We start from the raw sequence: 26,962 nt of genomic DNA on the forward strand, positions 1-26,962 counted from the left end.
AGCTACACTATTTTATGTTTAGTCTTTCATTGTTTATGCAGGCACTTTTTTATTTTGGTCAACTTTGTACAGTTACTTGTGATGTGATATACTTCAAAAATCGTTTGCCATTTAAGACTTTTGGATTGCATTGAAAGACAATGGTGCTATGTCAGTCCAGCCAGTAAGCATTGCTTGAGCTAGTTGTTGATTTGTTGTATTCTTGTAGTATGCTATGTCTAGTCATAAACAATTTTTTACATTTAACCAAAAAATGGAAAATTTTGAACGTATATAATAAACATGCAACGTTGGTTAATTAGTTTTACTTACAATTTATTATTTATTGAAGATAAAAAATACTATTAAATACTAAATTTCATGAAATAAAAAGTCTATGAAGTTCAACAAGGAGATTATAATCTTGCGTAAATTATCTAAATTCATCACAATCAACTGACCCAATTCTATTTTACTGATATATAATATTAAGTGAAATCAATCAAAAAATGAGTCAAATTACATTAGGTAGAAATGAAATGGAAAAATTAGAATATGCAAAAGCATTGTAAAAGCGTTACGCATCTTCGCCATGTGTGATTCCAAGTTGGAAATCTAAAATTAGACCAAGGTTTGTAACAATTGGTAAATTTGTGAGATAGGTTTTTCGTAATTTAGAAAATAAGAGTGAAGAGAGCAGTGTGGAGTGGATTTGTGTTCAAGAACAACAGAAACACTCGACAACAAGGAGAAAAGATGCTACTATTTAAACATACTATTTCTTCATGATTAGATCTGGAGAGTTGCTAATATTTGAAGTTGAAGCAAATAAATATGGTATCATTTGTTTCACTATCTGCATCTATAATCAATGCTCTATACATATCTCAAATTGAAAATTTGTCAATTTTCTAATCCACATTGAAGTCAATGTAGTCGAAATAGTCTTATTTGCGGTTCAAAGGGACAAGTGATTTAGTTTATGTTCTACTACCAGAGCTGTATTTAAATTTCACAAACACATAAACAAATTGAAGAAGTAAACAAAATAAGACCAAAATGAGTATTTCCTTTTCCGACAGTCTTAAAGTAAACAAAAAAACAGGCGATATAAAAAACCACCACATGTCTCAACAAAATTAGAAATAGTTTTAACAATCTAGAGACAAGACTCAATTGCAGAAAGCAAAAAACTAAATATATGGTTCTCAAGGCTTCGAACAGAAATATGATAAATCAATCCTCATCATCTATAACCTTGGTGCCCAACCCTTTGAGCTCATCCCTTGGAATTTCCACAACTGTAACAAGGGAGTATAGTTCTTCCTTGGCATCTTCATCGTCGTTTCTCTTGCGAGAGATACGTACCCTAATACGCCTAGGTACACTTCTGATTCCCTGGCTCCAAACAGCTTTGTTCAATTTAACATCTACCCTCACGTCATCTGTTCCCATGGCTTTCTTTGCAAACTTCCTAATCTCCTTTATGGCATTGGGAGCCTTCTTCTTGAAGGTGCTGTTTTACATAATAAAAATAAAAAATTACAAACAGATACCACCAAGAAATCCAATAACGCAATTTCACATAGAACAGCATGCATCAAGTACAAAAACTAGATATCCAAACAAAACAAAAAAGTATATCTAAAAGGTAGTCAAATCAAGATTCAAATAATGAAGTGGAAGACATATTTCCGTATCATTGATCTTATTATGAATCATAAAGTACACAATAAAAATTGACATTTCAAGTAAAAGAAAAACAATTTAATAAAAAAACATAAGCTACTATACCAAACACAAACTTCAAAATAAATGAAAATTGAAGTCATAAATCAATATGAAAAAACAATCAGAGTTTCTCTCCACAAAAAAACAGTGTGATTCAGTTGTATTCCAACTCAGAACTATGATTTGTATCCTAAACCTGCACAGGTCGTATCATGGAACATCTATGAAGCAAAGATACCAACACTGACACCGGACCCGGGGGCACTAGCACTAATGCTAACACTAACATGACAAACATTAACATATTTGAGAAAACGAATTAATTTAATGGAATATATGTACCAGTGTCAGGGTGCAAAACTATTTATAACCTACAAGCTATTATTAATTGGAAAATGATTACCATTGAAAGTAACATAAAGCTACTAATAATAACAACAGAATTAGCTTTGAATTCACTTTGTCTTAATTTTTATTTACTCAAATAAAATCAAAAGATCATTCGTACTAACTATTTAGCATCACTCATATACTAATTTACTCATCAACATCAAATGAACAGCATACATACATTGACAAGTACACTAACAGATCTAGAAAATTGAAAACCCTAAATAAAACAAAATAATGCGAAAGCTAAATTAAATTATTCTACAGCATTTAAATAATTAAAACGATTAATCGATAAACGATTATTAGATGAACAAGAGAAAAATAAAATTACCAGCCATGGAGACGCTTGTGGAGGTTAATGGTGTACTCTCGAGTAACAACCTCTTCTTTTCTACCTGCGCCCTTCTCCAACATTTTCAACTTCTGATTAACCTAAACCCTACACAAACACAACAAAATCAACAATTAGAAGCTACAAATTTTGAGATTAGGAAGCGTAAATTAAACTTTAATACGAATAATTTGAACGAGAGATACCTAAGGGACTGTTCTAGGTTTTCGGCAGTCAGCAGCATCATGAAATGAAGGAGGAGAATGAATATATTGAAACCCTAATGGGCTTCGATAACAAGGATTGGGCCTTTATTTCATAGTTCGGCCCGGTAAAAGGAAATGGGTCTAGTTTGAGCCCACTCGACAGTCCACGATTGAAATTTTTTACTTGACCCCCAACATTCTCTCCACACCTTAAATTGTTTTAAAATCTCAATTTTATCCTCTATATTTTTCGCAACAAATATCAACACAAAATTTATATTTAGAAAATTTTAAAATATAAAATATTTAAAATTTTAAAGTTTTCAAATAACTTAATTATAGTTCGTGATTTAAAAGTGTTGTGGTTCGGATTTTTGAAATTTTGATACACTATATAGTTTATTATCAATATTTAATTTGATTATATTTTTATAATTATTGTTCATTCTACATTTCATCTTTATTCATAATATATGAAATATATTATCGGATTTACACTTCTCATAGTAGATTTATACTTTTTTTTAACTTTTGAAACCTATCATTCGATAAAACAACATATTTTTTAAAGAATTATCAACAATGTTTTTTATTTATAAGGTCCGCTTAATGTATATATTTTATCATTTAAAAATAATCCATTAATTTAAAAATAAAGAGTTATTAGAAATTTTTTAGATGAAAATAATTGTAATGTTTGGAAGAAAAAAAAAAACTAGAAAGGTTTATCAACTTACTAGTAGTATTTTAAATATGTCACAACTTATGGATGTATTTCAAGTAAGATAAAAATATTTTATTACCATTAAAAGATAACGGATAAAATTTGGATGCATGTGCATAGCGCCTTCTAGTAATGACGATTTAAAATTTATATTTGAGTAATGGAATATTTTGGTCATTCATAATAAATACACAAAATAAATTAGTATCTGAATTATAATATATCATTGAACTATATGAAAAGAGATAACATATATCATTAAGTCATTAAAGACGTTTATGAATTTTTTATGTGATTTTTAATAAAACTATAAGAAGATTATTTTCGACAATTTATGATTATGACAAGGAATGATTGATGTCCGACATAACCACGAATTTCAAGCAATTTTCATTCAAGGAATTTCTATTTGTCATTTTTGTTTTTTCTTTTCATGTTTTTGTTTCTATATTGCGGTTTTATTTCCTTCCTACGACGATTTCATTTTCTTTTCTTGGACCATGACATGTCAATTGTCACAACATAAAAACTAACGTATCTCAATTTATTTCTATTAAAGACTAAACTTTTTTGTTTTCAAGATAGAGAATAATGTGTGATGCGCAAGTTTGGTCCTTTTTAACATCAATAAATCTCTTTTCTTTTTTAAAGTATTCCATTTGTCATATTAAGTAGTATTTCATTCACTTGTGTCACAATAAATATTTTATTTGGCATATATCTCTCTTTCACCTCATCATATTTTTTTTCACTAACTATAATTAATAACGAGTAAATGAAACTCATTTTATCATTAAAATTATTACAATTAATTAACTTTTTAATAATTATACACAATTCAAATGAAATATTTAAAACGACACGGATAAAGTACTCCTAATAACAAATATAAACAAACTAATAAATATTTGATCAAAATTTATACCTCTGTCCCAAATTGTAAGCACCCTTTAAGAAAAAAAGAATTCATAAATATAAACACTTTTTCAAATTACTACATATATTTATTATTTTTTTAGAAACATACTACTTATTAATATTATTAATTTATCTTAAAAAAATTAAAAATTAAATTGTATACATTCAAACTATAAATTCACCATTAATTTTTTTTTAATATACTTATAATGAAATAAGCAAGTAGTATACAATTTGATCAATCATTCTTAATATACCTGAAAAAGACAAGATAGAGTTATAATTAAATACGGAAGTAGTATAAATCGTGATTTCTTGTTCTACTTTGAATTATTTTCCTAATTTTAAAAAAAGGCTGCTAGCCTTAGTTGATTTTCCAACTTCCATCGAACCACTCAATGCAATTGATTAACTTCTCTATGAAATTAAGATCTTTTAACCAATTTAAAATCTTCTCTTTCAACTGAGATATTATCCATTTACTCTAAAATTTATTAAGCAAAAAAGACATGAAACTTAATTTTTATTAGAAACACAAAATACAACATTATTCATGTACACAACATCTATTTTAATAAATATAAAGTACTAGTACATGAAACATAGATTACTCATAATTAAATAAATTAAGCACTAACACAACTCGTATAAATTAGATGTGACATTGCCACTTATGCACTAACACAACACGTATATATAAGACACCCCGTAATAATTTGAAAAATCAGAAATAATTAAATTTAACTACATATATTAACGTTGTTTATATATCTAATATTGACATGTGTTGAACACCAGACACGTCTTTAATTACACAATGCGCCTGCAAACACTGAGTCCATCCCCAATGGAAGTGAGAGCAAATTCAACACGAGAATCTTGTGTGATTGTTTTGTTGAATTCAATTGCTGCTTGTCTTCCTGATTTGGCATGTTGTGGAACATCCTCTTCAGGCCAAGCAACACGTCCACCCCATAGAGTGTTGTCATACACAAGTAACCCACCAACCTTAACCAGTTTTATAATTCTCTCATGATACTTGACATAGTTCTCTTTGTCAGCATCAATGAATGCAAAGTCAAAACTTCCTTCATTTGTTGGCTGCATCCATAACATTCCACAAAAATTTATCAAAAAAACATCAGCAAATTCAATTTAATCTATAAAATTAACATAATTCAAAATAAAAGATTCTCGATTATAGTAGGATTAGCCAATATAGTCCTTAAAATAATATTAATATGATCGAAGAATTTTCAATTTAAAAGTTCATTTTGGAGTTTTGTTCATTTCATAGACTAAACCTTCTAACCTGAACAACTTTAGGGATAACTAGTGATTCGCTAATAGAAATGTGAACTTAGAAGTGGAAACAAATAACCAAACAATTGAGTTCAAGTAATTAATGAACTTTAATTAAGAACGAGTTGATCGACAGTACTCGATCCCGTACCTTGGTTGAAACTAGAGGTGAATCCAGAATCCTAGTCGAGGGGTGTAAAATATGCGAGTACTTTTAGATTTTAGGTGTGTTAGGTTAAAGGTGCAAAATAAAGTTTCAGGATGATTAGAATGCGGAAAAAAATTGGACAATTGGGGCAATATTTAAAAGTTAAGGTGTGTAGGTGGACACTCTCATAATAGGCTCTTGGATTTGTCCCTGACTGCAACAATTATTTGTCAAACTTCACTAATCTTTAGGCCCAACTTCGGATCACCGGATCCATTTCTCCATAAATAGGAGGGTTAAGGAAAAAAAAGTGGAAATAGATTTAATAAACACAGAAAAAACATGCTTACATCTTCTAACAGATTATCCAAAATTGGTAGAGCTGGAGATTCTATGAAATCAATCTTGTGTTCCACTCCAGCCTTTTTTATGACTGGTAGTCCAACTTCATAACTTTTCCTGTCAATGTCTATGGCTGTAATCTGCAACATCAATGAACTTGTCATGTAAGAAATTAATTACCCTAGTATTGAGGGCATTATTGATTTAGACATTGTTATAAAAAAAACTTAATTAAGCACTTATAGCATAAGTGCTCATCGTATAGGTGCTTATGATATGAATAAGTTATCTTTCTTAAACTTTCAAGGAGAATTTATGAAAATAAGCTACAAGTAATTTATGGGTGTTTCATAAGATATTTCTATAAGCTCGTTCAAACAAGTTTTACAAATGTTTAAGTCAGTAAATAAATTCAAATAGGTTTTTCGACTCAATGGGATATTCATGGAAATGAAAGTACACAAACCTTTCCATCATGAGGAATGTTGAGTGCAGTGAGGAGAAGAGAGTACCCAGTAAAGACTCCCACTTCAAGTGTCTTTTTGGGATTCAACAGCTTCAAAAGTATAGTCATGAGTTGACCAGCCTCAGGTAAAGTAGCCATGAAACCCCTGAATCAATATGAAAATCAAGTTCAAACCTTTATGGTTTTGTTTTCATTCTCAAGTTAACTGTAAAACTCTATGATGCACCGACACTTCATGTCTACCATGCATCGACACAAACACAAATATCAAAGACGGCACTGACTCAACTCAATGACACTAGTAATAATTTGAGAAAATATATTTCAATGTAACCACTTGTGTCAATACTATGTTAGTGTCCAAAACTTACACGTATTGAAAAACAAACACGTCTTCAATGTGTATTGTTTGTTCTACATAGTTTCAGATTAAAGGCGTGTCAGGTATTTCACACTTGTCAGTATTCAACACTGACACATATAATTATTTTCATTTGTTAAATTATTATTGGCATCTACATGTCAGTCTCCTGCCTGGTTTTTGTGTCGGAGTTTCATAGGTAAAAGTAACTCTCACAACAGACAAAATAGTTACCATGGGTGATTCTCAGTGGCTTTCCTCAGCTCTTTGAGAGCCTCTGGCTCTCTAGGGTAAACAGCAGTCTCCAATATATACTGCAACAACATTGTTCATAAGAATCATAGCTGATCAATAAGTATTTTCAAAAGTGTGTGATTTGTGTGAGACATGAGTGAAAGAGAACAAAAAGAAGGAAGATTTTCAAGATAAGTTTGTATATACTAACCTTTGTTAAGTCCTCACTCTGCAATATGACAGGATTGCGGTAGATTGATGTATCTTTAATGTTTTCCATTTTTCTGCAATCAACCAATAACAACACTACAATTTGTGCAGATCTTTCAAAGTCCAAACAAAGAGAAAAAAGATGGAAAAGTGAGAGAGATTTTAGATACTATCAAGTCATGTCCTTGGTACATTTTATAAACTGAAGAAAGTAATAAAAATAATCATTTTTGTAGTGCTTCTATAGTGCATGTGATGCAGAAACAGATGTAGTATAAACTATTGAAGTTGGCTTGCTATGAAAGATACTTTAAAATATAAAATCACAAGTCTTTGATTCACTAGTATGAAAGCTAAAAGAGATGCTATAATAGGTCATGCTTATTACTACAAAAATGCATGCTTAAGGGAGTTATGCATACCTTAATTAATTGTATATTGATAATAACTAGAAAGAGGTCAGAATAGAACGTGGTTGAGTTCAACAAGTCTTACTATATATAGCAGCATTGCTTGAAATTGGGACATGCATCACCTTTTTTTATGGGAGAGGAAAAATCTGTATAAGTCAAAGATGGTGGCTTATTAGATCCTTAGATCCTCCACTACCCACTTTATCTCACATATTGTCATTAATTGGATGTGATCTTTTATGTGTTATAAGTATTAATCCTGTTTTCTTTTTTAGTATCGTTTTTTTAAAAAAATATTCTTTTTTATTTGTTGTTCTCAAATTTAAAAATAGTATTAAATATTGTTTTGTAAAAATTATCACTGTTTGTTTTGTCTGCCACTTATACACATGGTTTTCAGGCCTCTCATTCAACCGGCAAGTTCAAATACATAATTTCATGTTGGCTCCAACTTATGACATGTGTATGTGAACATGAAATTGGCCTTCTTCACCTCTCGAGATAGGTGTTCACTTATTATTCTCTACATTCAATATGTCAATCCATTTTTGTTAAACCGGTGGTAGGATCCCCTTACATAACAACTTTGAAATATTTTAACCTATCGATTTTATATTTTTTTAGAAGAATTTTTTTTTATCAAAATGAGTCCATCGGTGCGAATCTAATGATGTTGAATAGTTGCAAATTTTCTCTATTTATTTTTTGTCATTTCATTCAATTTTCTACGAATAGAAACAAATGCACGAAAATAAGAAGAAAGATAATTATCAAAAAGAAATGGAGAGGAAAAAATGAGTGAAATTTATAAATTAAACAGTGAAAAAAATAAAATACTTTCTTCACTTATTTGGTTAGATAAAAAGTGAGTATACATGAAAAAAATTGACAGAATTCTTTTTTATCTTCAATCAAACGCGAAAAATGAAAAGAACCCTTCACTAAAAGAGGCCTTCAAGGATATAGTAACTATTTAGTATGAAGTGGATGAATGAACATAAAAGGTTATCAAATAATCAACCATTTATACTATTCCTGAAATAGAGATGTACAAAAATAAGATAGTTATACCTATATTCTGACTCAATTTACACAAAAAATAAAAAAATAAAATACGTGCAACATCTTCATTCCTCAATTATTTTGAATCCTAAATCACACATCTATATGTAATAATACAAGCTATATAAAAATTAAACCATCAAGACCATGTACGAGGAGCTATGTAGCTAAATGAATGCAAGTGAAATTCATGGACCACCTTTCTTAAGAGACATGAAATGGGCAGCAAAGGAATCATAGTCAGGTAACTTTGGATGAACGTGATCAGCTTTCTTCTTAGTTGGAGTATCTCCATCAGAATTTAATGATTTTGAAGCCTTTTGTCCCTTTTCACTATCTTGTATCGCCGCATTAGAAGGAGAACTGGAAGATTGCACCCTTGCAGATGAATTCACAACTTCCTCGTCGAATGATCTGTTAGGTTCTGAAATTGGTTTAGATGCTTCATATTCTACTGATCCAGTCTTAGATCCTGTTTCAGAACTCTTATAAGAATCCCTTGAAGATTTCCATCCAAGCCTTGAACCAGGAGTCAAAGGAGCATCTAAATGAGCGTGGTTAGAACTTAAACCTGCAACAGTTTTTGGAGAAGCTGATGTTCTTCGAGATACTCTACTAACAGGACGTACAACACTAGCTAAATTCTTTTTATGAAGTTCATCCTCAGTTCCACTATCATCGGAATCAAAATAAGGAATTGAGGCCCGTGAGCTCGATTTCTTTTTTGGTTCATTTTGAACATGAAGTTCGTGAGTACTAGTCGTCTCTTTTGAGTCTGCATCCAGATCATACCTATCAGAATCAGAAGATTTGTTGTGGGTTCTCAAGCCAACGTTTCTATTTCCTCTGCTCACTTCAGTTGTATATTTGTCCTGACCAGGAGTACCAAAACTGGTTGAAGTCCTTACTGTAGGCAAAGATCTTTCATTATGGACTGAAATGTTTCCCAAAGAAGTTGACACATCATCTGATGTATTCTTAATATAAGATGGCCGCCTATAACCTTTATTGCGAAAGCCACCCTTCAATGTTCCATAGTCTAATTCTGTACCACTTTCTACATGAGAATTCTCCAAAGTTTCAGTATCAACTGTATCATCAAAATTATGAGATGACTGCAATATATGGACATCTGCCTGGGAAACCAAACCCAATGTAGATCTTCTTCCTGTTGAAAATGGCTCACTGGTTGGCAAGTCATCATAACCATAATTTTTTTCTGACATATTAGTGATGTCTACCTTTTTCTCAGAATGCTCTTCCACATTATCTGAACCAACTGAAGATGGCGACGACCAAGACTTTCTGTCGGAACCAAGATTCTTAACCTTTCCTGATATGGACCCTAGATCCCCATGGTTTACTGTCTGATCAAGGACAGAATTTCCATAATCAAAAGTCCCAGAAACTCTAGACTTAAGCAAATCTGTCTCGATATCTGAACTTGGGTCATCTGAATCATCAAAAGTGGCAGGCAATGAGTCTTTTTTTTCAAAAGAAACTTCAGACTTCGTCAATTTTTCAGAACCAGAAAAAAGTGATTGTGTACCAATCTCATCCACCCCAATTTTTTCTCTATAGCTCCAAGAATTTGTATTTTCGAAGGGATCAACTTGGGATTTGCTACTAAGAGATGAGAAGAATAACCCAGATCCATCACCCTTGTATTTTTTATCAGCATCAAATTTAAAATCATCATCATCAGATTCCGAATCATCAAATACAACAGAAGTATCATTATAAGAACTTGGTTCCATGGTTTTTGTCTGTATGTTTACTTCGGCAACAAATAGGTCTTGCGCAGCCTTGTTCCCTATCGTCCAGTCATTTGAGTTCAAATTATCATTGTGATCATCACTTGGAAAAATGGGATGAGAAGACGAAAAGTCTCCAGGTTGTGTATTTGTCCTTGCATGTAGATAGTGATGATTGTTTTCATTATTAATATCACCATCAGAATTATGTTCAGTCCCAAAATCTTCTTCAGTTCTGCTTGCTTGCTTTCTTATACTCATCGCATATAGGTCGTCACTCTCTTGCTTGAATAAGTTATTGTGGTGGTATACATCATCTATTTGAGAACCATGGGTAAATGGTTTATCATCACCACCTATAGTTGAATCTGTCTGGGAGTGTTTCACCACATTCTGATGAGTATTCCTGTAATATTCATTGTGCATTCCAACCACATTATCTTCTTCTCCCGCGGTGATTTGTTCATTGTGCATCCCAGAACTGCTTTTATGGATGGTGCTATTAATAGAACTGGAAGAAAGATGTTTTTCATCATGAAAAGCATAGTCTTTAGGTGCTTCATCTCTTGACTGCCTGCCAGGAGAGTTACGTGATCCACTTGAATACTGCCTTGCTATGTTTTCACGGTTTGAAAATTCTGCAGCTGCTCTTGCAGCCATCGCCGCACGATCGGCAGATTCTGCAGCAGCCTGTGCAGCAGAGGCAGCATCCTTGAATTCCATGTTCCAATTCTGCCTACCCCCAGGAAAGGCGCTCCTATTTTCAGAATATGAATCTCTAAAATCCATTTCTTGACTTCCATCTCCTGCGAGAAAGAATCCCAAATATTTAGGTAATGAGCAGAATAGAAGCTAGAAATTCAATTGTAATGACTTTCTTTAAAAAAAATACCTGAAGATCTGATGTCTTGATTAGGCATGCTTGATGTTGTGGAGTTATTGCCACTAGCCTTTCTAGCAGCACCACTTGCACTCTGCTCATTTGAATTTGTATATGCATCATGCATTGGTTTAAGTTGTGAGGTAGCACGTGAATCCGGAGGACCCTTTTCATCATGAACAGGTGGTGGAACATGGACTTGAAAAGGTTCCACATAAGCAGCCTTCTCAAGAGTGCTTGGCCCAACCTTAACATAAAAATAGTGTCAAAATAAAAATCTACAAGTAACAACTGTCTTTATCAAATAAACAAAAGAAAATCCAGAATAAACAAAACCTACCAACAAGTCTTGAGAAGGTTTTGCATCAATTTCTTCAAATGACTTCGGTTCCCATTTAATATTATGCTCCTCAGCTATTGCAGCCAGTATCTTTATTTTGGTTGGACCATCAGGTGCTTTGGCAGACAATTTCTCAACCAACTGCAAAGGCAACATTAAATTAGAAAAACAGGCACAAAATGATCTTTGACATGATCCTATTCAACATTGAGCAGGTAGAGAAACATGCCAGGCGATTTACACCACAGTCAGGGCGTAATTCAACAGCTGCTGAGACAAATTCTTTTCCATACTTTGACACAATATGCTTCTTCACATCCATGAGCTCAGGTATGTCTGAACATCTTGGAGTTGCAAATATTACACTGGCAATTGCTTCCTTCAAATCGATGGGACAATGTCTGAAAATGTTTAAGGGAAAAAAATGAGATCAATGCAGTGAGAATACACAATCATAATGGACAAACTTATAGACTGCAAAGCCCATCATTTCAGAAACCCATTGATCGATGGTATAACAATTACCAAGACTGAGAAAATGAAATGTCATTTTGGTGCAAGGATCCTTTGTTCAGGTGATTCGATATGACATGCTACATCTCTAATCTAGCTCTTGGCTTAAACCACCTAAATTGTACATTTACTTTTCACTTTTTAGGTAAATTTTCCTTAAGTGATCAAACATTAGGTTGACATGTGTTAACAAAACAATGATAAACAGGCAAATTCAGTGGTACTGCCAAAACTGCAAAATATAAACTTCCAGACAGATCAAACTATAAACAGAAAAAATAATATATCCCCTACAATAGTAGATTATTATACTAAAGTTTTAAATCACAGCCATGGTTGCTTTACAAATCAATGATACAGTCACAATACAGTTTAAGGGACATCAAAAACATTGAATTATACATCAATGCAGCAAAACATAACAGGAAACATCAAAGAGATGACATGTTTAGTGAATAGTGACATTAACTTACTACATACAATACCTGCTAGCATAAAATAAATAACTAATTATGCAAGTTTAAAAAATTACTTCTGTGATTCAATCATAGGCAAGCGAGCCGCAATAAGTTCACAGTATATCTCAACAAGCTCATATGCTGCCATAGTTTTCTCTTCCCTCACAACATGTTCAACCTAAAAAAAAAAACAAATTAGTTTATTCTTTATCAATTCAAATATAACACCCCAAAAATCAAAAGAGTTTAAATATAGTGCATTGACGGTGTAAAACAATTTTACACTATCATCCGATCAAAAACATTCAATCTTTCAGATCATATTGTACAATTTTTGTTATAGTCAATGTTAGTATTGTTAGTTAAGTTAAAGTTTTCTCCTTCGCCAGGGTTTAATATTGTATAGTTTTTAAATCAAAGACAGTTGATAAGAAATAAACCTAAAAGTAAAAAAAAAAATAAAAATAAAAATGTGTAATAATGTTAGAATTGATTTTACCCGAATTCTAGCAGTTTGATCTTGACCAGACTCAAGCAATTTAGCCAATTCTCTCTTGAGTTGCTTCACTTGAGCATCTCTCTTATTCCTCAAGAGCTTTATCCTCGAAACGGCGAGCTTCAATGCCGTTTTGCTGCATCAAACGAAACCAAATTAATTAAATCAATAAACGCGTTAAATTAATTAATAAATAAAAACAATGAGTATGTTTTTTCTCGCTTTAATCAAAACTAAAAGCGTTAAATTGAATTGAAATTGAGAGAAGGTTTAATTACCACTTGGCAGGTTTGAAGCTTCTGTGCAACATGCTATGCACAAACTAAAATGGAATAAGGAGAAGAATTTGATTGAGGAATCTAATTATTGATTACTGTTCTTTGTTAAAAAATAAACTATTGATTAGTGATTCTATGATAAGAAGAAAAGATGTTTGAGAAGAAGAGGAAGAAGACGAAATGGAATTGGATCTTGTTGCGCGAAGAAGAAAGAGCGAATATTTATTATTAAGAGAATTTTTGTTATATTTTAATGCAATTTGAACTTTCGACGAAATACGGGACAAACAAATACGAGTGGAACAAACCTTTTTTCTACGGGTTATAAGGTCACGAAACTTATTACAATATTAATTAGGCTATGGGTGACGAAACTTAGTGCAATATTAATTAATTTTCGGGTAAACCATGCTTTAGCTTTAAAAGAACAAGACACTATCAAATCAAAATCATCAAAGACTAAAAGTTTATTTGAGAAAGCTGTAAGTATTTGATTATAGATTTTATAATTTTTATTTGTTTTAAAATTAACACATCATTATCAATAGATAAAAATATCACTTTAACAATCATTTACTACTACATCACCGACCACTGGACACCACCAATGGCCACCATTATCGGTCCATCATCATCAATCTTCAATTATCATCTTCTGTCACCGACCATTCACATTTGATCATCATCTCCGATCATCTCTATTATCAACAACTACCCACCTTCACCCACCACTACCTGACATAACCAGTCACGGGATACAAATGTTGTGTTTCCTATAGATTCAAGAATGGTAGTTGATATTTTTACTCGTTCTATCATGAAGCTTAATGTTATTTTTCCTAAATGTATGTTTCTTCTTAATATAATTTGTAATATCTCTCCCATGGAGTTTGCTAAGAGAAATGGTAACATGGTTGCTCATTATCTTGTAAAGATGGCCATTTTCAATGTTAATTTTCATCTTTACTCAACATGTATTGATTATTATTACTTTATTTAATGACATGGATTAGATTTCTATTGTAAAAAAATAAACCTAATTTTTTAGTTGAATGTTTGATTATTAAAAGTTGAAACACATCAAAAAGTTAATTTTCCTAAATTAGGAAATATAAATGAAAAATAAGTTCAAATATTGGTTAAAACTTAAAAAAAAAAAAAAGAAATAATAATAACATTTTAAAATAATATGAAAACTAAAAATACAATACTAAGAAATTAATAGAAATAGAATGATAAAAATTATTGTAAGAAAATACGAGTGAGAAAAATTAATAAAATTATCAACTCGGATAATGTTTCAAGTTGGATACAAAAAAACTAAATAAATAAGTGATACTTTATTTTTTACAAACACTACGGTAATTTTTTTATTTGATGAAAATAACTACTGTAGATTTTGAAATCGAATAAAATAAATTTTATACCATGTAGAACACGTTATTAGTAATTTCCGCGTCAACTACAAGTTATTGGGGAGGGTAATACGCATGTAAATTCAGTTGTCGACCTCACCTCAATTTCCTTGTCTCTACCTCTCTATAAATTATATTTTGGCTAGATGACAGAAATAAATAAATAAATAAATTGCTGCAACAAAACTAAATTAGCACTGTAATGTCAAAATTATATGGACTAATGTAATAATAAGAGGAGTACTATGAATACTTTTTTCTAATAGTCACTCTAATATTCAATCACTCTCCAACACTCACAAACTTTACCTATTCTTTTACATATAATAATAACCAATAGCATTCATCTCAAATTCAACCATATGGTTAAAAAAATATTTAACAAAAAAGCTTCCGAAAAAGAAATGTGCTTAATAAAAAACTTTATATCTTGATATTTAAAAAAATGAAAACTAATAAAATATCATTTAAAATTATATTTAATCAATTAATTTATTGCCAATTGAAATGAAAATATTATACAAAAATGATAATATTAATATAATGAATGATTTTTATATTTTAAAGTATCTAAAAATTAATTTTCGATAAACCTTTAGTAATTTGATAAAAATATTATTATATGATTTGAAAAGGTTCATTAATATTTGCATTAATCCTTCACGTATGTTGGTCCGACCATATTAATCTTTTTATCACAATATATGTCTAGTAAACAAGAGATCAAAAACAAGATGACAAAAATGGATTGTTGTAGTTACCGTAACATCGTACCCTCAATTTGCAGTTTTGATGGTGGCATCAGAACGTGCGGAAGGGACAACCATTTAAAGCTCACAAGGAAATCATTTTATTTTTTCATCTTCTTAATATATACTAGTGTGGTACTCGTGCAATGGGTGTGTAAAATTATATTGGTGGAAGAACATTAATTTTGTTAATTTTGTTGAAGGAGGCGAGTGTTGTGTCGCCAGAGTGGTTTAGAGGTAGGCTTAAGAAGGTATTAGGGAACAACATATCAACTTTATTTTGGCTAGATCTATGACATAACAAGTGTATTTTAAGGGATCGTTTTTCTATGTTATTTAACCTTTTAGATAAAAAAAAATGAGATACATGCTTCTAATGTGATAAAAATGAGATACATGCTTCACCGTTCATAGAAATGGTTTAGAATAAATTTGTTTAGTTAAAAGTTTCAACCTTTTCTTAGAGACGGCTAAATGAAAATTACCAAAGAAGGTGAATCTAGTTAATTGATGCATTCTAAATACTGATGCCCAACTTTATTTGATGTGATGTGATGCCAAATGATGGGAAATGTGCAAACACTTATTTTTCCGGAAGAGGTTTTTGCTTTGGTTATATATTTCATGTGTTTCGTCAAATTGTAGAAATGATCGTACAGTTTAAAGAGGTTTGTTTCAATGTGCTAGAGTGATTCGATCAAGATTTTTTGTCATTTGGTTGGCCACAACTAATAGGTTCGTGTGGAAATCAAAAAATAAAGATAATTTTTGTAATCAAGAAGATAATATTATTAATCTTTTACTTAATATCATTAAACTAGAGTGATTCAAACGTGATTCACAAAAACAAAATGTTCGGTTCAATTTGGCTGATGTGGGTGGAGTGGTCATTATGGAGATACAACTATATAAAATTTTAGAGTAATTTTTAGAGTGTTTGATTTCATTTTTATTTTTAAATTTTAAATGAGTAATAAAACAAATATAGACCTTGTTAATTGAGTTAGTTGCTTAATGTTTTTGTTAGCCGCAATTCAACGCATGATCTTATGGCCCATTATCCACCACTAGCCCATTAGGTCGTTCTAATTAAACACACAATCTTTATTCAACCTCGTTTCCCCTCTCTTTCCGATTCTTACCATTACTTTGTTTCTTAACTTTCTTCTCTAAAACAGTTCGAATTTTTAAATTAGAGCGTCGCAATTGCACGAACTGTTCCGCGACATGGTAATTTCCCTCTCTTTCTTTCCTTCGTAACATGTTCTCGTGTTCTTTAACAAAAAATAATTTTAATAACAATTTTTTTTTTATCACAGAAACCTAAGATTTCCAATTCTCGTGGTTGCAGGCTACTCTTGCTGATACTTTTCTTGCCGACCTCGATGAACTATCTGATAACGAAGTTGAAATTCCCGTGAGTGTAGTTTATATTTTACTATTTTAGTTATTTATTTTTTAATTTTGGAGGAAATTGTTTCTGTTAAAAAATTGGTGAGTAATTTGTGGTTTGTTTTTATCTTAGGCGGATAATAATGTCGATGCATCAGATATGGATGAAGATGTTGATGGTGATTTGGTTGACTTAGAAAATCTCAACTATGATGATTTGGATAGTGTTTCTAAGTTGCAGAAAACTCAGAGATACATTGATATTGTACAGGTTAGTTAATAATCATTTTGTTTTCAGTGGTTTTTAATTGCTTGATGCAACAACAAATGTTGCGAATATTACAGCAATTGCAGCTGCGGACCACAATTTAAAACTGCATTTTTTGTTGTTGTATGAATTTTTCAATTTCTCAATTGTGGTAGAATCTAGAATAAATTCAACTTAGGGTATTTTTGTAAGTTATGAAGCACTGACATAGTCATTTGAACAGCAGTATTAATTTGAGAAAATAAAAATAATTATTAAATGTATCAGACACCTGACACACCTTCAATCTTAAGTGTGGTTGTTACATAGATTGGGAATCAGTTCGTATGACTCATGAGTTCTGAGGTGTTGAAACGGTGAAGCAAGGAACAAAGGGATTTGTTGCTTTGTTGGAGCAAATTAGGTTTCAGTGCTTGTAGAATTTGAAAACTAACACACATTAAGCTTTGCATTGTTTACAACAGAAGCTTTTAGAGTCGTTCATTGTTTTTCTGTTACTGTTTTTTTTTCTTCTCCCATGCCTGTTAGTTTATCATTACTTCTCTTTTTTATTTATTTCAAATTTATTGGGGGTTCTATTTTATTTAGATATGTGTTGAATTAGGCGTGTAACTGAAGGCTAATGTATTTCTTTCTGGCAGAAAGTGGAAGAAGCCCTTAAAAAGGGTTCAGATGTCACAATTCAGGGAGTAGATTTAGAAGATGATCCTGAATACCAATTAATTGTGGAATGTAATGCGTTGTCAGTTGATATTGAGAATGAAATTGTCATTATTCACAATTTTATTCGCGACAAGTATCATTTGAAATTTCCAGAGCTTGAGTCACTAGTACATCACCCAATTGATTATGCACGTGTTGTTAAAAAGATAGGAAATGAAATGGATTTGACTCTTGTTGATTTAGAAGGGCTTTTACCCTCTGCCATTATCATGGTTGTCTCAGTTACCGCATCAACGACGACAGGCAAGCCACTTCCAGAAGAAGTCCTTACCAAGACAATTGAGGCATGTGATCGAGCTCTTGCTCTTGATTCAGCAAAGAAGAAAGTTCTTGATTTTGTTGAGAGTAGAATGGGTTACATTGCACCTAATGTTTCTGCTATAGTTGGGAGTGCTGTTGCAGCTAAACTCATGGGAACAGCTGGTGGCCTATCAGCTCTTGCGAAGATGCCTGCTTGTAACGTTCAGCTTCTTGGAGCCAAGAAAAAAAATCTTGCCGGGTTCTCAACTGCGACATCACAATTTCATGTAGGTTACCTCGAGCAAGCAGAAATATTTCAGACTACTCCTCCTCCTTTAAGGATGCGAGCATGCCGACTCCTGGCTGCAAAGTCTACACTTGCGGCACGAGTAGACTCGATACGTGGGGACCCATCTGGGAAAACTGGAAGAAATCTCAAGGACGAGATCCACAAAAAAATTGAGAGGTGGCAAGAGCCCCCTCCTGCTAAGCAACCCAAACCACTTCCAGTGCCTGATTCTGAGCCTAAGAAGAAGAGAGGTGGTCGTAGGCTTAGGAAGATGAAGGAGAGGTCAGCATTGATTTTTGTAGTACTTATTTTACTCGGGTCGGGTTAATGGTTGTTGGTATATTTCGTTTTTTCCTTTTTTTTTGTCTAATTCTTGATCTGTTGATTCTTATGTCAGGTATGCAATAACAGACATGAGGAAGTTAGCCAATAGGATGCAATTTGGAATTCCTGAAGAGAGCTCTTTAGGTAATTTTACCAGAATCACTTGTCTTCATCTGATTTGCATTTGCAGTGCAATGCTTTGCATTTTTTATTTCCAATTTGATGCCTGCATTTATGTTTATTTATATATTGAAAATAAGGATTAGATTGAAGGAGAAAAGAGGAATATCATTAATGCAACTTTGAATAATTGTGATATTACAATAGCAAACTCCATGTTAGTAACCACTATGCTGGATAGTGTGAGTGTAATTCTGATCTGATTCCTACTAATTTATACTAATTATATTAATAATTGCCACATTAAGTACACCATATGCGTGAAAATTAACACAGTTCAAAGAAATTCCGATAATTCTATTCAAATGTTGCAAACAGGAAGAATATAAATTTCGGCCAAATTTTAGGTTTGCTTGTAAATACAGACAAAATATTGTGAAAAATGAAGCGTAAATTAGAAACTGTCTTGCAAATGTGTTCATTTTACCCTACGAGAGACTCTTAAAGTGAATCATTCTTATGAGAGAAGATGAAATGTTAATTAATGAAGATGCATTTCCATAAATAATGAAAATGATTTTTTAACATTTTCATTGTTAGAAATGTAGACAAATGATCACTTTAAAAGAGTCTCTTACCTCTTTGTTCGCAAGTAAATTTAACGCATTTTTTTAATGAAAATAGTAAATGTTTTTACAAAGTAAACGGAGCATTAATATGTAATGCCATTTTCTCCTTATTTTGTGTGTTATAGGGGATGGTCTGGGCGAGGGATATGGAATGCTTGGTCAGGCTGGCAGTGGCAAGCTTCGTGTGTCAGTAGGTCAAAGCAAACTAGCTGCAAAAGTTGCCAAAAGGTGAGTCCTTTCTTGCTACTTCTAGTTCTACATATGTTATTAAGTCCTGGTTAATTGATTGTGTCGCAAGCTTCTGAATTATCATTCCTGTCTCATGTATCTAACTAAACAAAATGATAATTCTCACAAACTATTCGCAATTGTCAGATTTAAGGAAAGGAGTTATGGTAGCAGTGGTGCTACATCTGGTTTAACCTCAAGCCTTGCATTTACACCAGTGCAGGTTAGCGTCACTTTCTCATGCTCTTTAGTTGCATTACTTGTGTTGGAATTGTTGATTTTGTGTGAAAATGGTTATGGGAAACTATTGATGGAAGCATTGTGAAGCAAATTTAGAGACAGAAATCTGTAGGTTATTTATTTCCCTACTGCTGTTATGTTAGACTTATAATTTATGAGTTGCAAACTTGTGGTGCCATCAAAATAATTTGAAGAGGAAGAAATATGAGTTGCATCATGTTTAAAATATTTTGCTGTATGACTTCTGTCCAATTCTACCTCCCTTTGTCTCAACCATGGTTGTCAGACTCACGAGTCAACTCGTAGACTCGACTGAGTTTTCAAGTTCACCTCCTCAAAACGAGTTGACTCGCTCAAAATCGTTTTTTGGTAGACTCATGAGACTCAAGTAAACTCAGACAGAATCACAAGTCTATGGCGAGTTTGTTGAAAATTTTGTAAAAATGCTCAAAATGCGGTGGGCTTCACTGTTTCCTTGAATTTCAAAGGTCACATATCTTTATTTCCTTGTCTTGTCTCTTTGTTTCCCTTAAACCTAAAAGAACCTGGTTAGATTGAGTGGTTTCTCACTTTCTCTTCCATCTCATTGCTTTGCATTCTGCAATTTTGCTCCTTGCTCGCGCTCTGCTTCTCACATTCTGCATTCTAGTTGTGTGTCTCTTGCGTTTTGCTTTCGCTTACTGCCTTCAACACATATCTCCCGTTCTGCACTGGCTTGCGTTCCTCTTTTCTGTTTCATTTATTTTCTTGTTTCTTAATCTATGTGCAAATACATTGAACTACCAAAGTTTGGGAATGAGGGAGTATTAATGAATGTATATATCAATAACTTATCTGATAAATATTTAGCATGGTTGATGGATTATTTTATTTGGGTGTGAACTCAAAATGCTTTTAGCACAGTTTTTACTGTTGTTTATTTATCTATTTTCAGGGGATTGAGCTGACAAATCCACAGGCTCATGCACACCAACTTGGTACCGGAACTCAAAGCACCTATTTCTCTGAAACAGGTACATTTTCAAAAATCAAGAGGACTTGAAGCCATGTCTATATGGCTCCATTCGCCGAGAAGAATTGATTCCTATGTTTTGTACTTGTAAGAAAAATGAAATGTCAATGAGTTTGTGGAAATTGCTAGAGGCTTTGTTATGGGATAATTTGAACCGAAGTATGTGTTGTAGATACGCTAGAACAAGATAAAGTTTATATAAATTTATGCTACACAATGCAAAGTTCATATTATTAGAAGGGTGCAACAAGACAAGTAAAAATCTGATTTTTACTTGTTTTATGAAAAATCAATCAAACAAAAATAACATGATATATTTTTTTCTTTGTGCTTTACACCATATAACTAAATATAAACTGTCGATTTTCGGCCACCACATTATGTGGTCCACAAAAGACCAAGACTTTCAATTTATTGTTACCGTTGGATCTATTTAGGTTTCATAGTATGATGATATATTTAGTGAGAAAAACTTTTTTATACAAGAGTGAGAGTTTGTTATGGGCCTAGGGATTAAAATGAAGGGTTAAGGATTAGGGTGTGTTTGTTATGGGTTTTTAAAAGAGTAAGGTTTAAAGTTTATATATAGAGGTTTTGACTAATCAAAAATGGGATGATCATGCATGAGAGGGTTGATAGTTAGAGTTAGATGTTAGTACGTATAATTCTTGTCTTTCATAACAATCAATTTTGAAATTTTGCATTTAGTGGTTACATCTTTTTAAAAAAAAAATGAAAATAATATAAAAACCGTTGAAAATGAGAATCTATTTTTCACTAACTTTTAAAAAACAATCTTTTTTTTTATAATTTAATAAAAAAGTAATTTTTACTACAGAAAATACAAATAACTTTTTCTTAAAAAAAAGAATTTCTAAAAGATAAACTCTAAATTATGGAATACCAAAATCAATTTCTTTAGAAATCTATACCAAATCGACCCTTAATTTGATTAGTTGCAACTAGACTAACCCATTAATCCATAAAGAAATAAATCTATAGGTATAGAAAAAAATAATTTTATCCTTTTGTTTATCTTATTCTACTAGTCAAAATTTTAAAATTATTAGCATTCATTCATATTTTCTAATGTTTTTTTTTAAAAAAAATTAAAAATTTATATTTTTAAATTTTTAAATTTAACTACTTTTCAAATGTGGAGAGAAATAATTTATTTGTATTTTGAAAAAATTTTAAATTGTTAAAAAAGACAAATATATTTTAATATATTTTAGGAGGTTGGAACTGGGAAGTAAAGGTGGAGAGGTGGTGTATGGTAGATTCCTCCTATAAAAAACAAAAATGACAAAATGACATCGGTTTAATTTATATACACTAATTTATATACACCGTTAATCAATCACATTTACACCCGACTGTTTACAACAAAAACTCAAATGACATATGTTGAGTTGAACATACGGGTATGAATGTCATGCGCATATTTCTTAGCTGATACCTTCAATTGTTGAGACATGTAATCTAATTTAATCCTTGCTCACATGTAGCTAAAACTAGCTGTAAACAACATAAAAAAAAAAACCCACATCCAATCCCCTCTCATTCTCCCACATTAATCAAACCATGAATATGTATATGACAACATTACGTGTGTTGATTTCATTATTATGTGAAAATCAATTTTATCATTAGTTTCTTCCGATAATATCACAGAACCTTTAGCAAACACACTATTGGGGTTCTTTTGTGACATCACAACTTAAATCACAACATGGTAACTTGAACAAAAATATTAGGTTAATTACCAAGCTCAATAAGATCATGAGATCAACATTTCCAAATCAAGATAAGTTTATGAATGGGGAGTTGGGGACATGGCCTATATCAAGGGGATTATAGTTTTTTTTACAGATCTTGAATACTGTCACCTAATTGGCTCAACAAGATTGCCAAGTCCATAGCTCTTATCATGGTAGGTGCAGCAGTACTGTAAGGACACTCTTTGGAAAATCCAACTTTGCCAGATTTCTGTTCCTTAATTAGACAGTTCTTTAGCTTCTTATGACATTTCACATGAGTCATTCCTGTAATAAAAACATGTTTAGTCAGTTTAAAACAACTAACCAGAAAAATAATCATTTTAATATGGCATGTCCCTGTTTACATGTAGCTAGCTAATGTTTTTTTCATTCTCAATTCCTTTCATAACATTTGAAACTTCTTCCTTTCCACATTACCAAGGTGTTATACTTACTAGTTATCTAAATATACATGTATATCTATTGTATCATATGTATGTATGCATAGGTATGGAATAAAATTAAACCACAACAAAGTTAAATTAGATAGAAGCAAATTTTATCAAAGAACAAAAAGCTAGAATATGACATAACATTTCTCCTTGCATATGTCATATGTGAGTGACTATCACAAAAATTGGATTCTATGCATTCACACATTCATGGTCATATTATGAAGATCGGTTGACTCATACTCCAAGTTGTATTTTAAAGTTGATTTGATGAAGAATTATCCGAAATCATCTAAGAATCAAGATCTTAAATTTGTATCAGACCATTCACATATGACAAACGAATCAAACTGCAACATTGCGATGATAGAACACCTATTTAGATCAGACTATTCACATATGACAAACAAATGTTGCAAACAACATTGTGATGATAGAACATCTTATATCAAACTGCAAAATTCTGATAACATAACATCCAATGATACACAAAAAGGGTTAGCTTTCGATTTGAACATTTTAAAGAATAAAATTGAATCGAATTGATTCAACAAAAACAAAAACACACCTACACGTTAATTATTTTTCAATGAAACTCTCAAGAATAATTCATCCAATGATAATAAAAACCAAGGTTTTAAAAAGGGTAAACGAATCAAAAATCAACCGCAACAAAAAGGTAAAGGTAGCTGTCGATACCGTTTTTAGAACGTAAAGAAAACTGCGGAAAATGACCTCGATGAAAACGAAACATCTTTTTATTGGGAAAAATCTGAAAATCCCGTTTTTTTCCACCTCAAATGGATAAAAAACATATTTTGAGAATGTATCTAAACACTACCTTACCTCTTTCTCTAGTTCTAATCTTCTTTTATCTCTCAATTAGTATCCTATATTATATGAGAGTACAAATTACTTTAATAAAATTTGTGCAATGTTGTGATTAATTCAAACATTGACAACCACAATTTGATAAAAACCACTCAAGGATGGCATAACAATAACTTAAAAATGCAATCAAACATTAATAAATGAAAATAAATAACAAAATCAATGTTTAAGCAGCAGCATTATGCATGATGAATAACAATTTGAAGAGAAAGAAGGCAAAGAAATGTACCAAATTTGTCAACGCAATCATCATGAGCCATGCAACAAGCATCAAGACCATCACATGGTTTCTCGCCGGCACAACCCCAATAACCCACCCCACAATACTTCCCGTATCTTATCCCCACCGCTGCAGTAATTTTATTTTTTATATATAAAATTTATCATAATTAGCATAACATTCAATTGAATTTGAAACAAACAATAATCAATATCAATAAATAAGTTTAAATATGATTATATTCCATGTTTTTTTGTTTTAGTCAAGGTAAGTTTTTTTTTGTTGGATTCAGTTTTTATAAATTGAAAAATTACATGAACCGAATTCAAACAAAAAAAAACTTATAAAAAAAAAATAAAAAAATGTTACAATTTCACATAGAGAAATCATATTTAAACCTAATGAATAATGATGAGAATAAAACTGAAGGTATCTTACTGTCACACTGCTCTGCAATACATTTCGTGCTGCAATTGGCCTGCATTATAATTTGGTCAACGTTTTCAATTCAATTGAATTGCACCAAATCGAATTACAAATTAATTAATAACTATTTGTGATTGTGAGGAACGAGAGGACTTACCGCGGGGGAATTGGCATCGGAGCAGTGAAATACGGCGGAGAGGAGCAGAGAGAGGAGGGCGAATGACGCGGTGGCGCGTGAGATATTGCTGGATGTCATTTTGATTTGTGAGCGGAATGAGTCGTCGTTGTTCTTCTTCTCTACTTATAATAATTTATATTTATAGTTTATTATTTTTAGTTTATTATTTTTAGTGTGTTCTATTATGTGTTTGAGAGAGAAAGGTGTAGTGAAATTACCAAAGCACCCTTTAGATTGTTAAAGTGATTGGGTAACATTGGCCAAGTTCAGTTTCTACATATTTAGGATTTTTTAAGTTAAAAATGGAGATGCATATAATTACTTTCCTATTTTTTAGGAGAGAAAAATCTGCTATTGTTTTTTTAATAACAAATTGCTATTGGTATAATTCCTAGTTATTGTTAGGGAATAAGTTGGGTGCAACTGTGTTGGTTTCTATTTCTATTACTATAAATGTTGTTTTTATATTTAAAAAATACTAAATTTTAATAGTTTGATTTAACGGTAAAAAATAGTATTTATCTAATACGTTGCAGGTTCGGAAATGTTATTTGAGTGAGATAAAATTCTTATAAATGTAAAGAATTTTTACAAATGGATCAATCATAATTATTAAATAAATGTCTATTTATTACTCATACAAATTTATAAATTAACAATTGATACTAACAAATACATCATCAATTTTTTGGGGTCAAAAAAGAAAAGGGGTATTATTATTGTGTTACACATATTGGACCCAATAGTTCAAACAAATCCAATGAAGTAGAGACTATAAGGCACACAAGTGCATAAAACCAAAATGGTATCAAGTGCATAAAACCAAAATGGTATCAAGTGCATAAAACCAAAATGGTATCAACATGTATGAAGATCGGTTGCTCATACTCCAAGTTGCAACAAGCATCAAGACCATCACATGGTTTCTCGCCGGCACAACCCCAATAACCCACCCCACAATACTTCCCGTATCTTATCCCCACCGCTGCAGTAATTTTATTTTTTATATATAAAATTTATCATAATTAGCATAACATTCAATTGAATTTGAAACAAACAATAATCAATATCAATAAATAAGTTTAAATATGATTATATTCCATGTTTTTTTGTTTTAGTCAAGGTAAGTTTTTTTTTGTTGGATTCAGTTTTTATAAATTGAAAAATTACATGAACCGAATTCAAACAAAAAAAAACTTATAAAAAAAAAATAAAAAAATGTTACAATTTCACATAGAGAAATCATATTTAAACCTAATGAATAATGATGAGAATAAAACTGAAGGTATCTTACTGTCACACTGCTCTGCAATACATTTCGTGCTGCAATTGGCCTGCATTATAATTTGGTCAACGTTTTCAATTCAATTGAATTGCACCAAATCGAATTACAAATTAATTAATAACTATTTGTGATTGTGAGGAACGAGAGGACTTACCGCGGGGGAATTGGCATCGGAGCAGTGAAATACGGCGGAGAGGAGCAGAGAGAGGAGGGCGAATGACGCGGTGGCGCGTGAGATATTGCTGGATGTCATTTTGATTTGTGAGCGGAATGAGTCGTCGTTGTTCTTCTTCTCTACTTATAATAATTTATATTTATAGTTTATTATTTTTAGTTTATTATTTTTAGTGTGTTCTATTATGTGTTTGAGAGAGAAAGGTGTAGTGAAATTACCAAAGCACCCTTTAGATTGTTAAAGTGATTGGGTAACATTGGCCAAGTTCAGTTTCTACATATTTAGGATTTTTTAAGTTAAAAATGGAGATGCATATAATTACTTTCCTATTTTTTAGGAGAGAAAAATCTGCTATTGTTTTTTTAATAACAAATTGCTATTGGTATAATTCCTAGTTATTGTTAGGG

The 26,962-nt window shown here is 31.6% G+C and overlaps 5 protein-coding genes and 1 long non-coding RNA gene across 9 annotated transcripts; 1 reads left to right on the forward strand and 5 right to left on the reverse strand.

Moving 5' to 3' along the window:
* Nucleotides 1–1,019: 1,019 nt before the first annotated feature.
* On the reverse strand, nt 1,020–2,777 carry LOC101501028 (large ribosomal subunit protein eL31-like). The gene is made up of 3 exons (XM_004513029.4): nt 2,641–2,777; nt 2,435–2,542; nt 1,020–1,495 (listed from the first exon to the last, which is right to left on the reverse strand). The coding sequence occupies exons 2-3, from the start codon at nt 2,515–2,517 to the stop codon at nt 1,216–1,218; spliced, it is 363 nt and encodes a 120-aa protein (XP_004513086.1). The 5' UTR covers nt 2,518–2,542; nt 2,641–2,777; the 3' UTR covers nt 1,020–1,215.
* A 2,011-nt stretch (nt 2,778–4,788) lies between these two features.
* On the reverse strand, nt 4,789–7,961 carry LOC101501346 (probable caffeoyl-CoA O-methyltransferase At4g26220). Of its 3 annotated transcripts, none has more exons than XM_073364273.1 (6): nt 7,768–7,961; nt 7,347–7,441; nt 7,136–7,215; nt 6,541–6,685; nt 6,083–6,214; nt 4,789–5,383 (listed from the first exon to the last, which is right to left on the reverse strand). In XM_073364273.1, exons 2-6 carry the CDS (start codon nt 7,413–7,415, stop codon nt 5,093–5,095), a joined length of 717 nt encoding a protein of 238 aa, XP_073220374.1. In that variant the 5' UTR covers nt 7,416–7,441; nt 7,768–7,961; the 3' UTR covers nt 4,789–5,092. The 3 variants fall into 3 exon arrangements, with proteins under 3 accessions (XP_073220374.1, XP_073220373.1, XP_027193139.1); XM_073364272.1 differs by having other exon boundaries at nt 7,347–7,458; XM_027337338.2 differs by having other exon boundaries at nt 7,347–7,419; nt 7,768–7,960.
* An 802-nt stretch (nt 7,962–8,763) lies between these two features.
* Nucleotides 8,764–13,836, reverse strand: LOC101501668 (uncharacterized). The gene is made up of 7 exons (XM_004513030.4): nt 13,540–13,836; nt 13,265–13,397; nt 12,840–12,943; nt 12,024–12,195; nt 11,795–11,935; nt 11,467–11,701; nt 8,764–11,380 (listed from the first exon to the last, which is right to left on the reverse strand). Exons 1-7 carry the CDS (start codon nt 13,569–13,571, stop codon nt 9,009–9,011), a joined length of 3,189 nt encoding a protein of 1,062 aa, XP_004513087.1. The 5' UTR covers nt 13,572–13,836; the 3' UTR covers nt 8,764–9,008.
* Nucleotides 13,837–16,793: 2,957 nt separating this feature from the next.
* On the forward strand, nt 16,794–21,401 carry LOC101501981 (U4/U6 small nuclear ribonucleoprotein Prp31 homolog). Of its 2 annotated transcripts, none has more exons than XM_004513032.4 (8): nt 16,794–16,933; nt 17,023–17,120; nt 17,229–17,366; nt 18,005–18,897; nt 19,013–19,083; nt 19,814–19,916; nt 20,064–20,139; nt 21,091–21,401. In XM_004513032.4, the coding sequence occupies exons 3-8, from the start codon at nt 17,256–17,258 to the stop codon at nt 21,196–21,198; spliced, it is 1,362 nt and encodes a 453-aa protein (XP_004513089.1). In that variant the 5' UTR covers nt 16,794–16,933; nt 17,023–17,120; nt 17,229–17,255; the 3' UTR covers nt 21,199–21,401. The 2 variants fall into 2 exon arrangements, with proteins under 2 accessions (XP_004513089.1, XP_004513088.1); XM_004513031.4 differs by having other exon boundaries at nt 17,055–17,120.
* A 1,507-nt stretch (nt 21,402–22,908) lies between these two features.
* On the reverse strand, nt 22,909–25,235 carry LOC101502724 (probable phospholipase A2 homolog 1). The gene is made up of 4 exons (XM_004513033.4): nt 25,075–25,235; nt 24,930–24,969; nt 24,501–24,620; nt 22,909–23,213 (listed from the first exon to the last, which is right to left on the reverse strand). The coding sequence occupies exons 1-4, from the start codon at nt 25,171–25,173 to the stop codon at nt 23,035–23,037; spliced, it is 438 nt and encodes a 145-aa protein (XP_004513090.1). The 5' UTR covers nt 25,174–25,235; the 3' UTR covers nt 22,909–23,034.
* A 755-nt stretch (nt 25,236–25,990) lies between these two features.
* On the reverse strand, nt 25,991–26,704 carry LOC113788027 (uncharacterized). Its single transcript, XR_003474486.2, has 3 exons — nt 26,535–26,704; nt 26,390–26,429; nt 25,991–26,080 (listed from the first exon to the last, which is right to left on the reverse strand). It is a non-coding gene; the product is annotated as an uncharacterized lncRNA (long non-coding RNA).
* Nucleotides 26,705–26,962: the final 258 nt, after the last annotated feature.

This window comes from Cicer arietinum, chromosome 8 (assembly GCF_000331145.2).
Source record: "Cicer arietinum cultivar CDC Frontier isolate Library 1 chromosome 8, Cicar.CDCFrontier_v2.0, whole genome shotgun sequence".
Lineage (NCBI taxonomy): Eukaryota > Viridiplantae > Streptophyta > Magnoliopsida > Fabales > Fabaceae > Cicer > Cicer arietinum.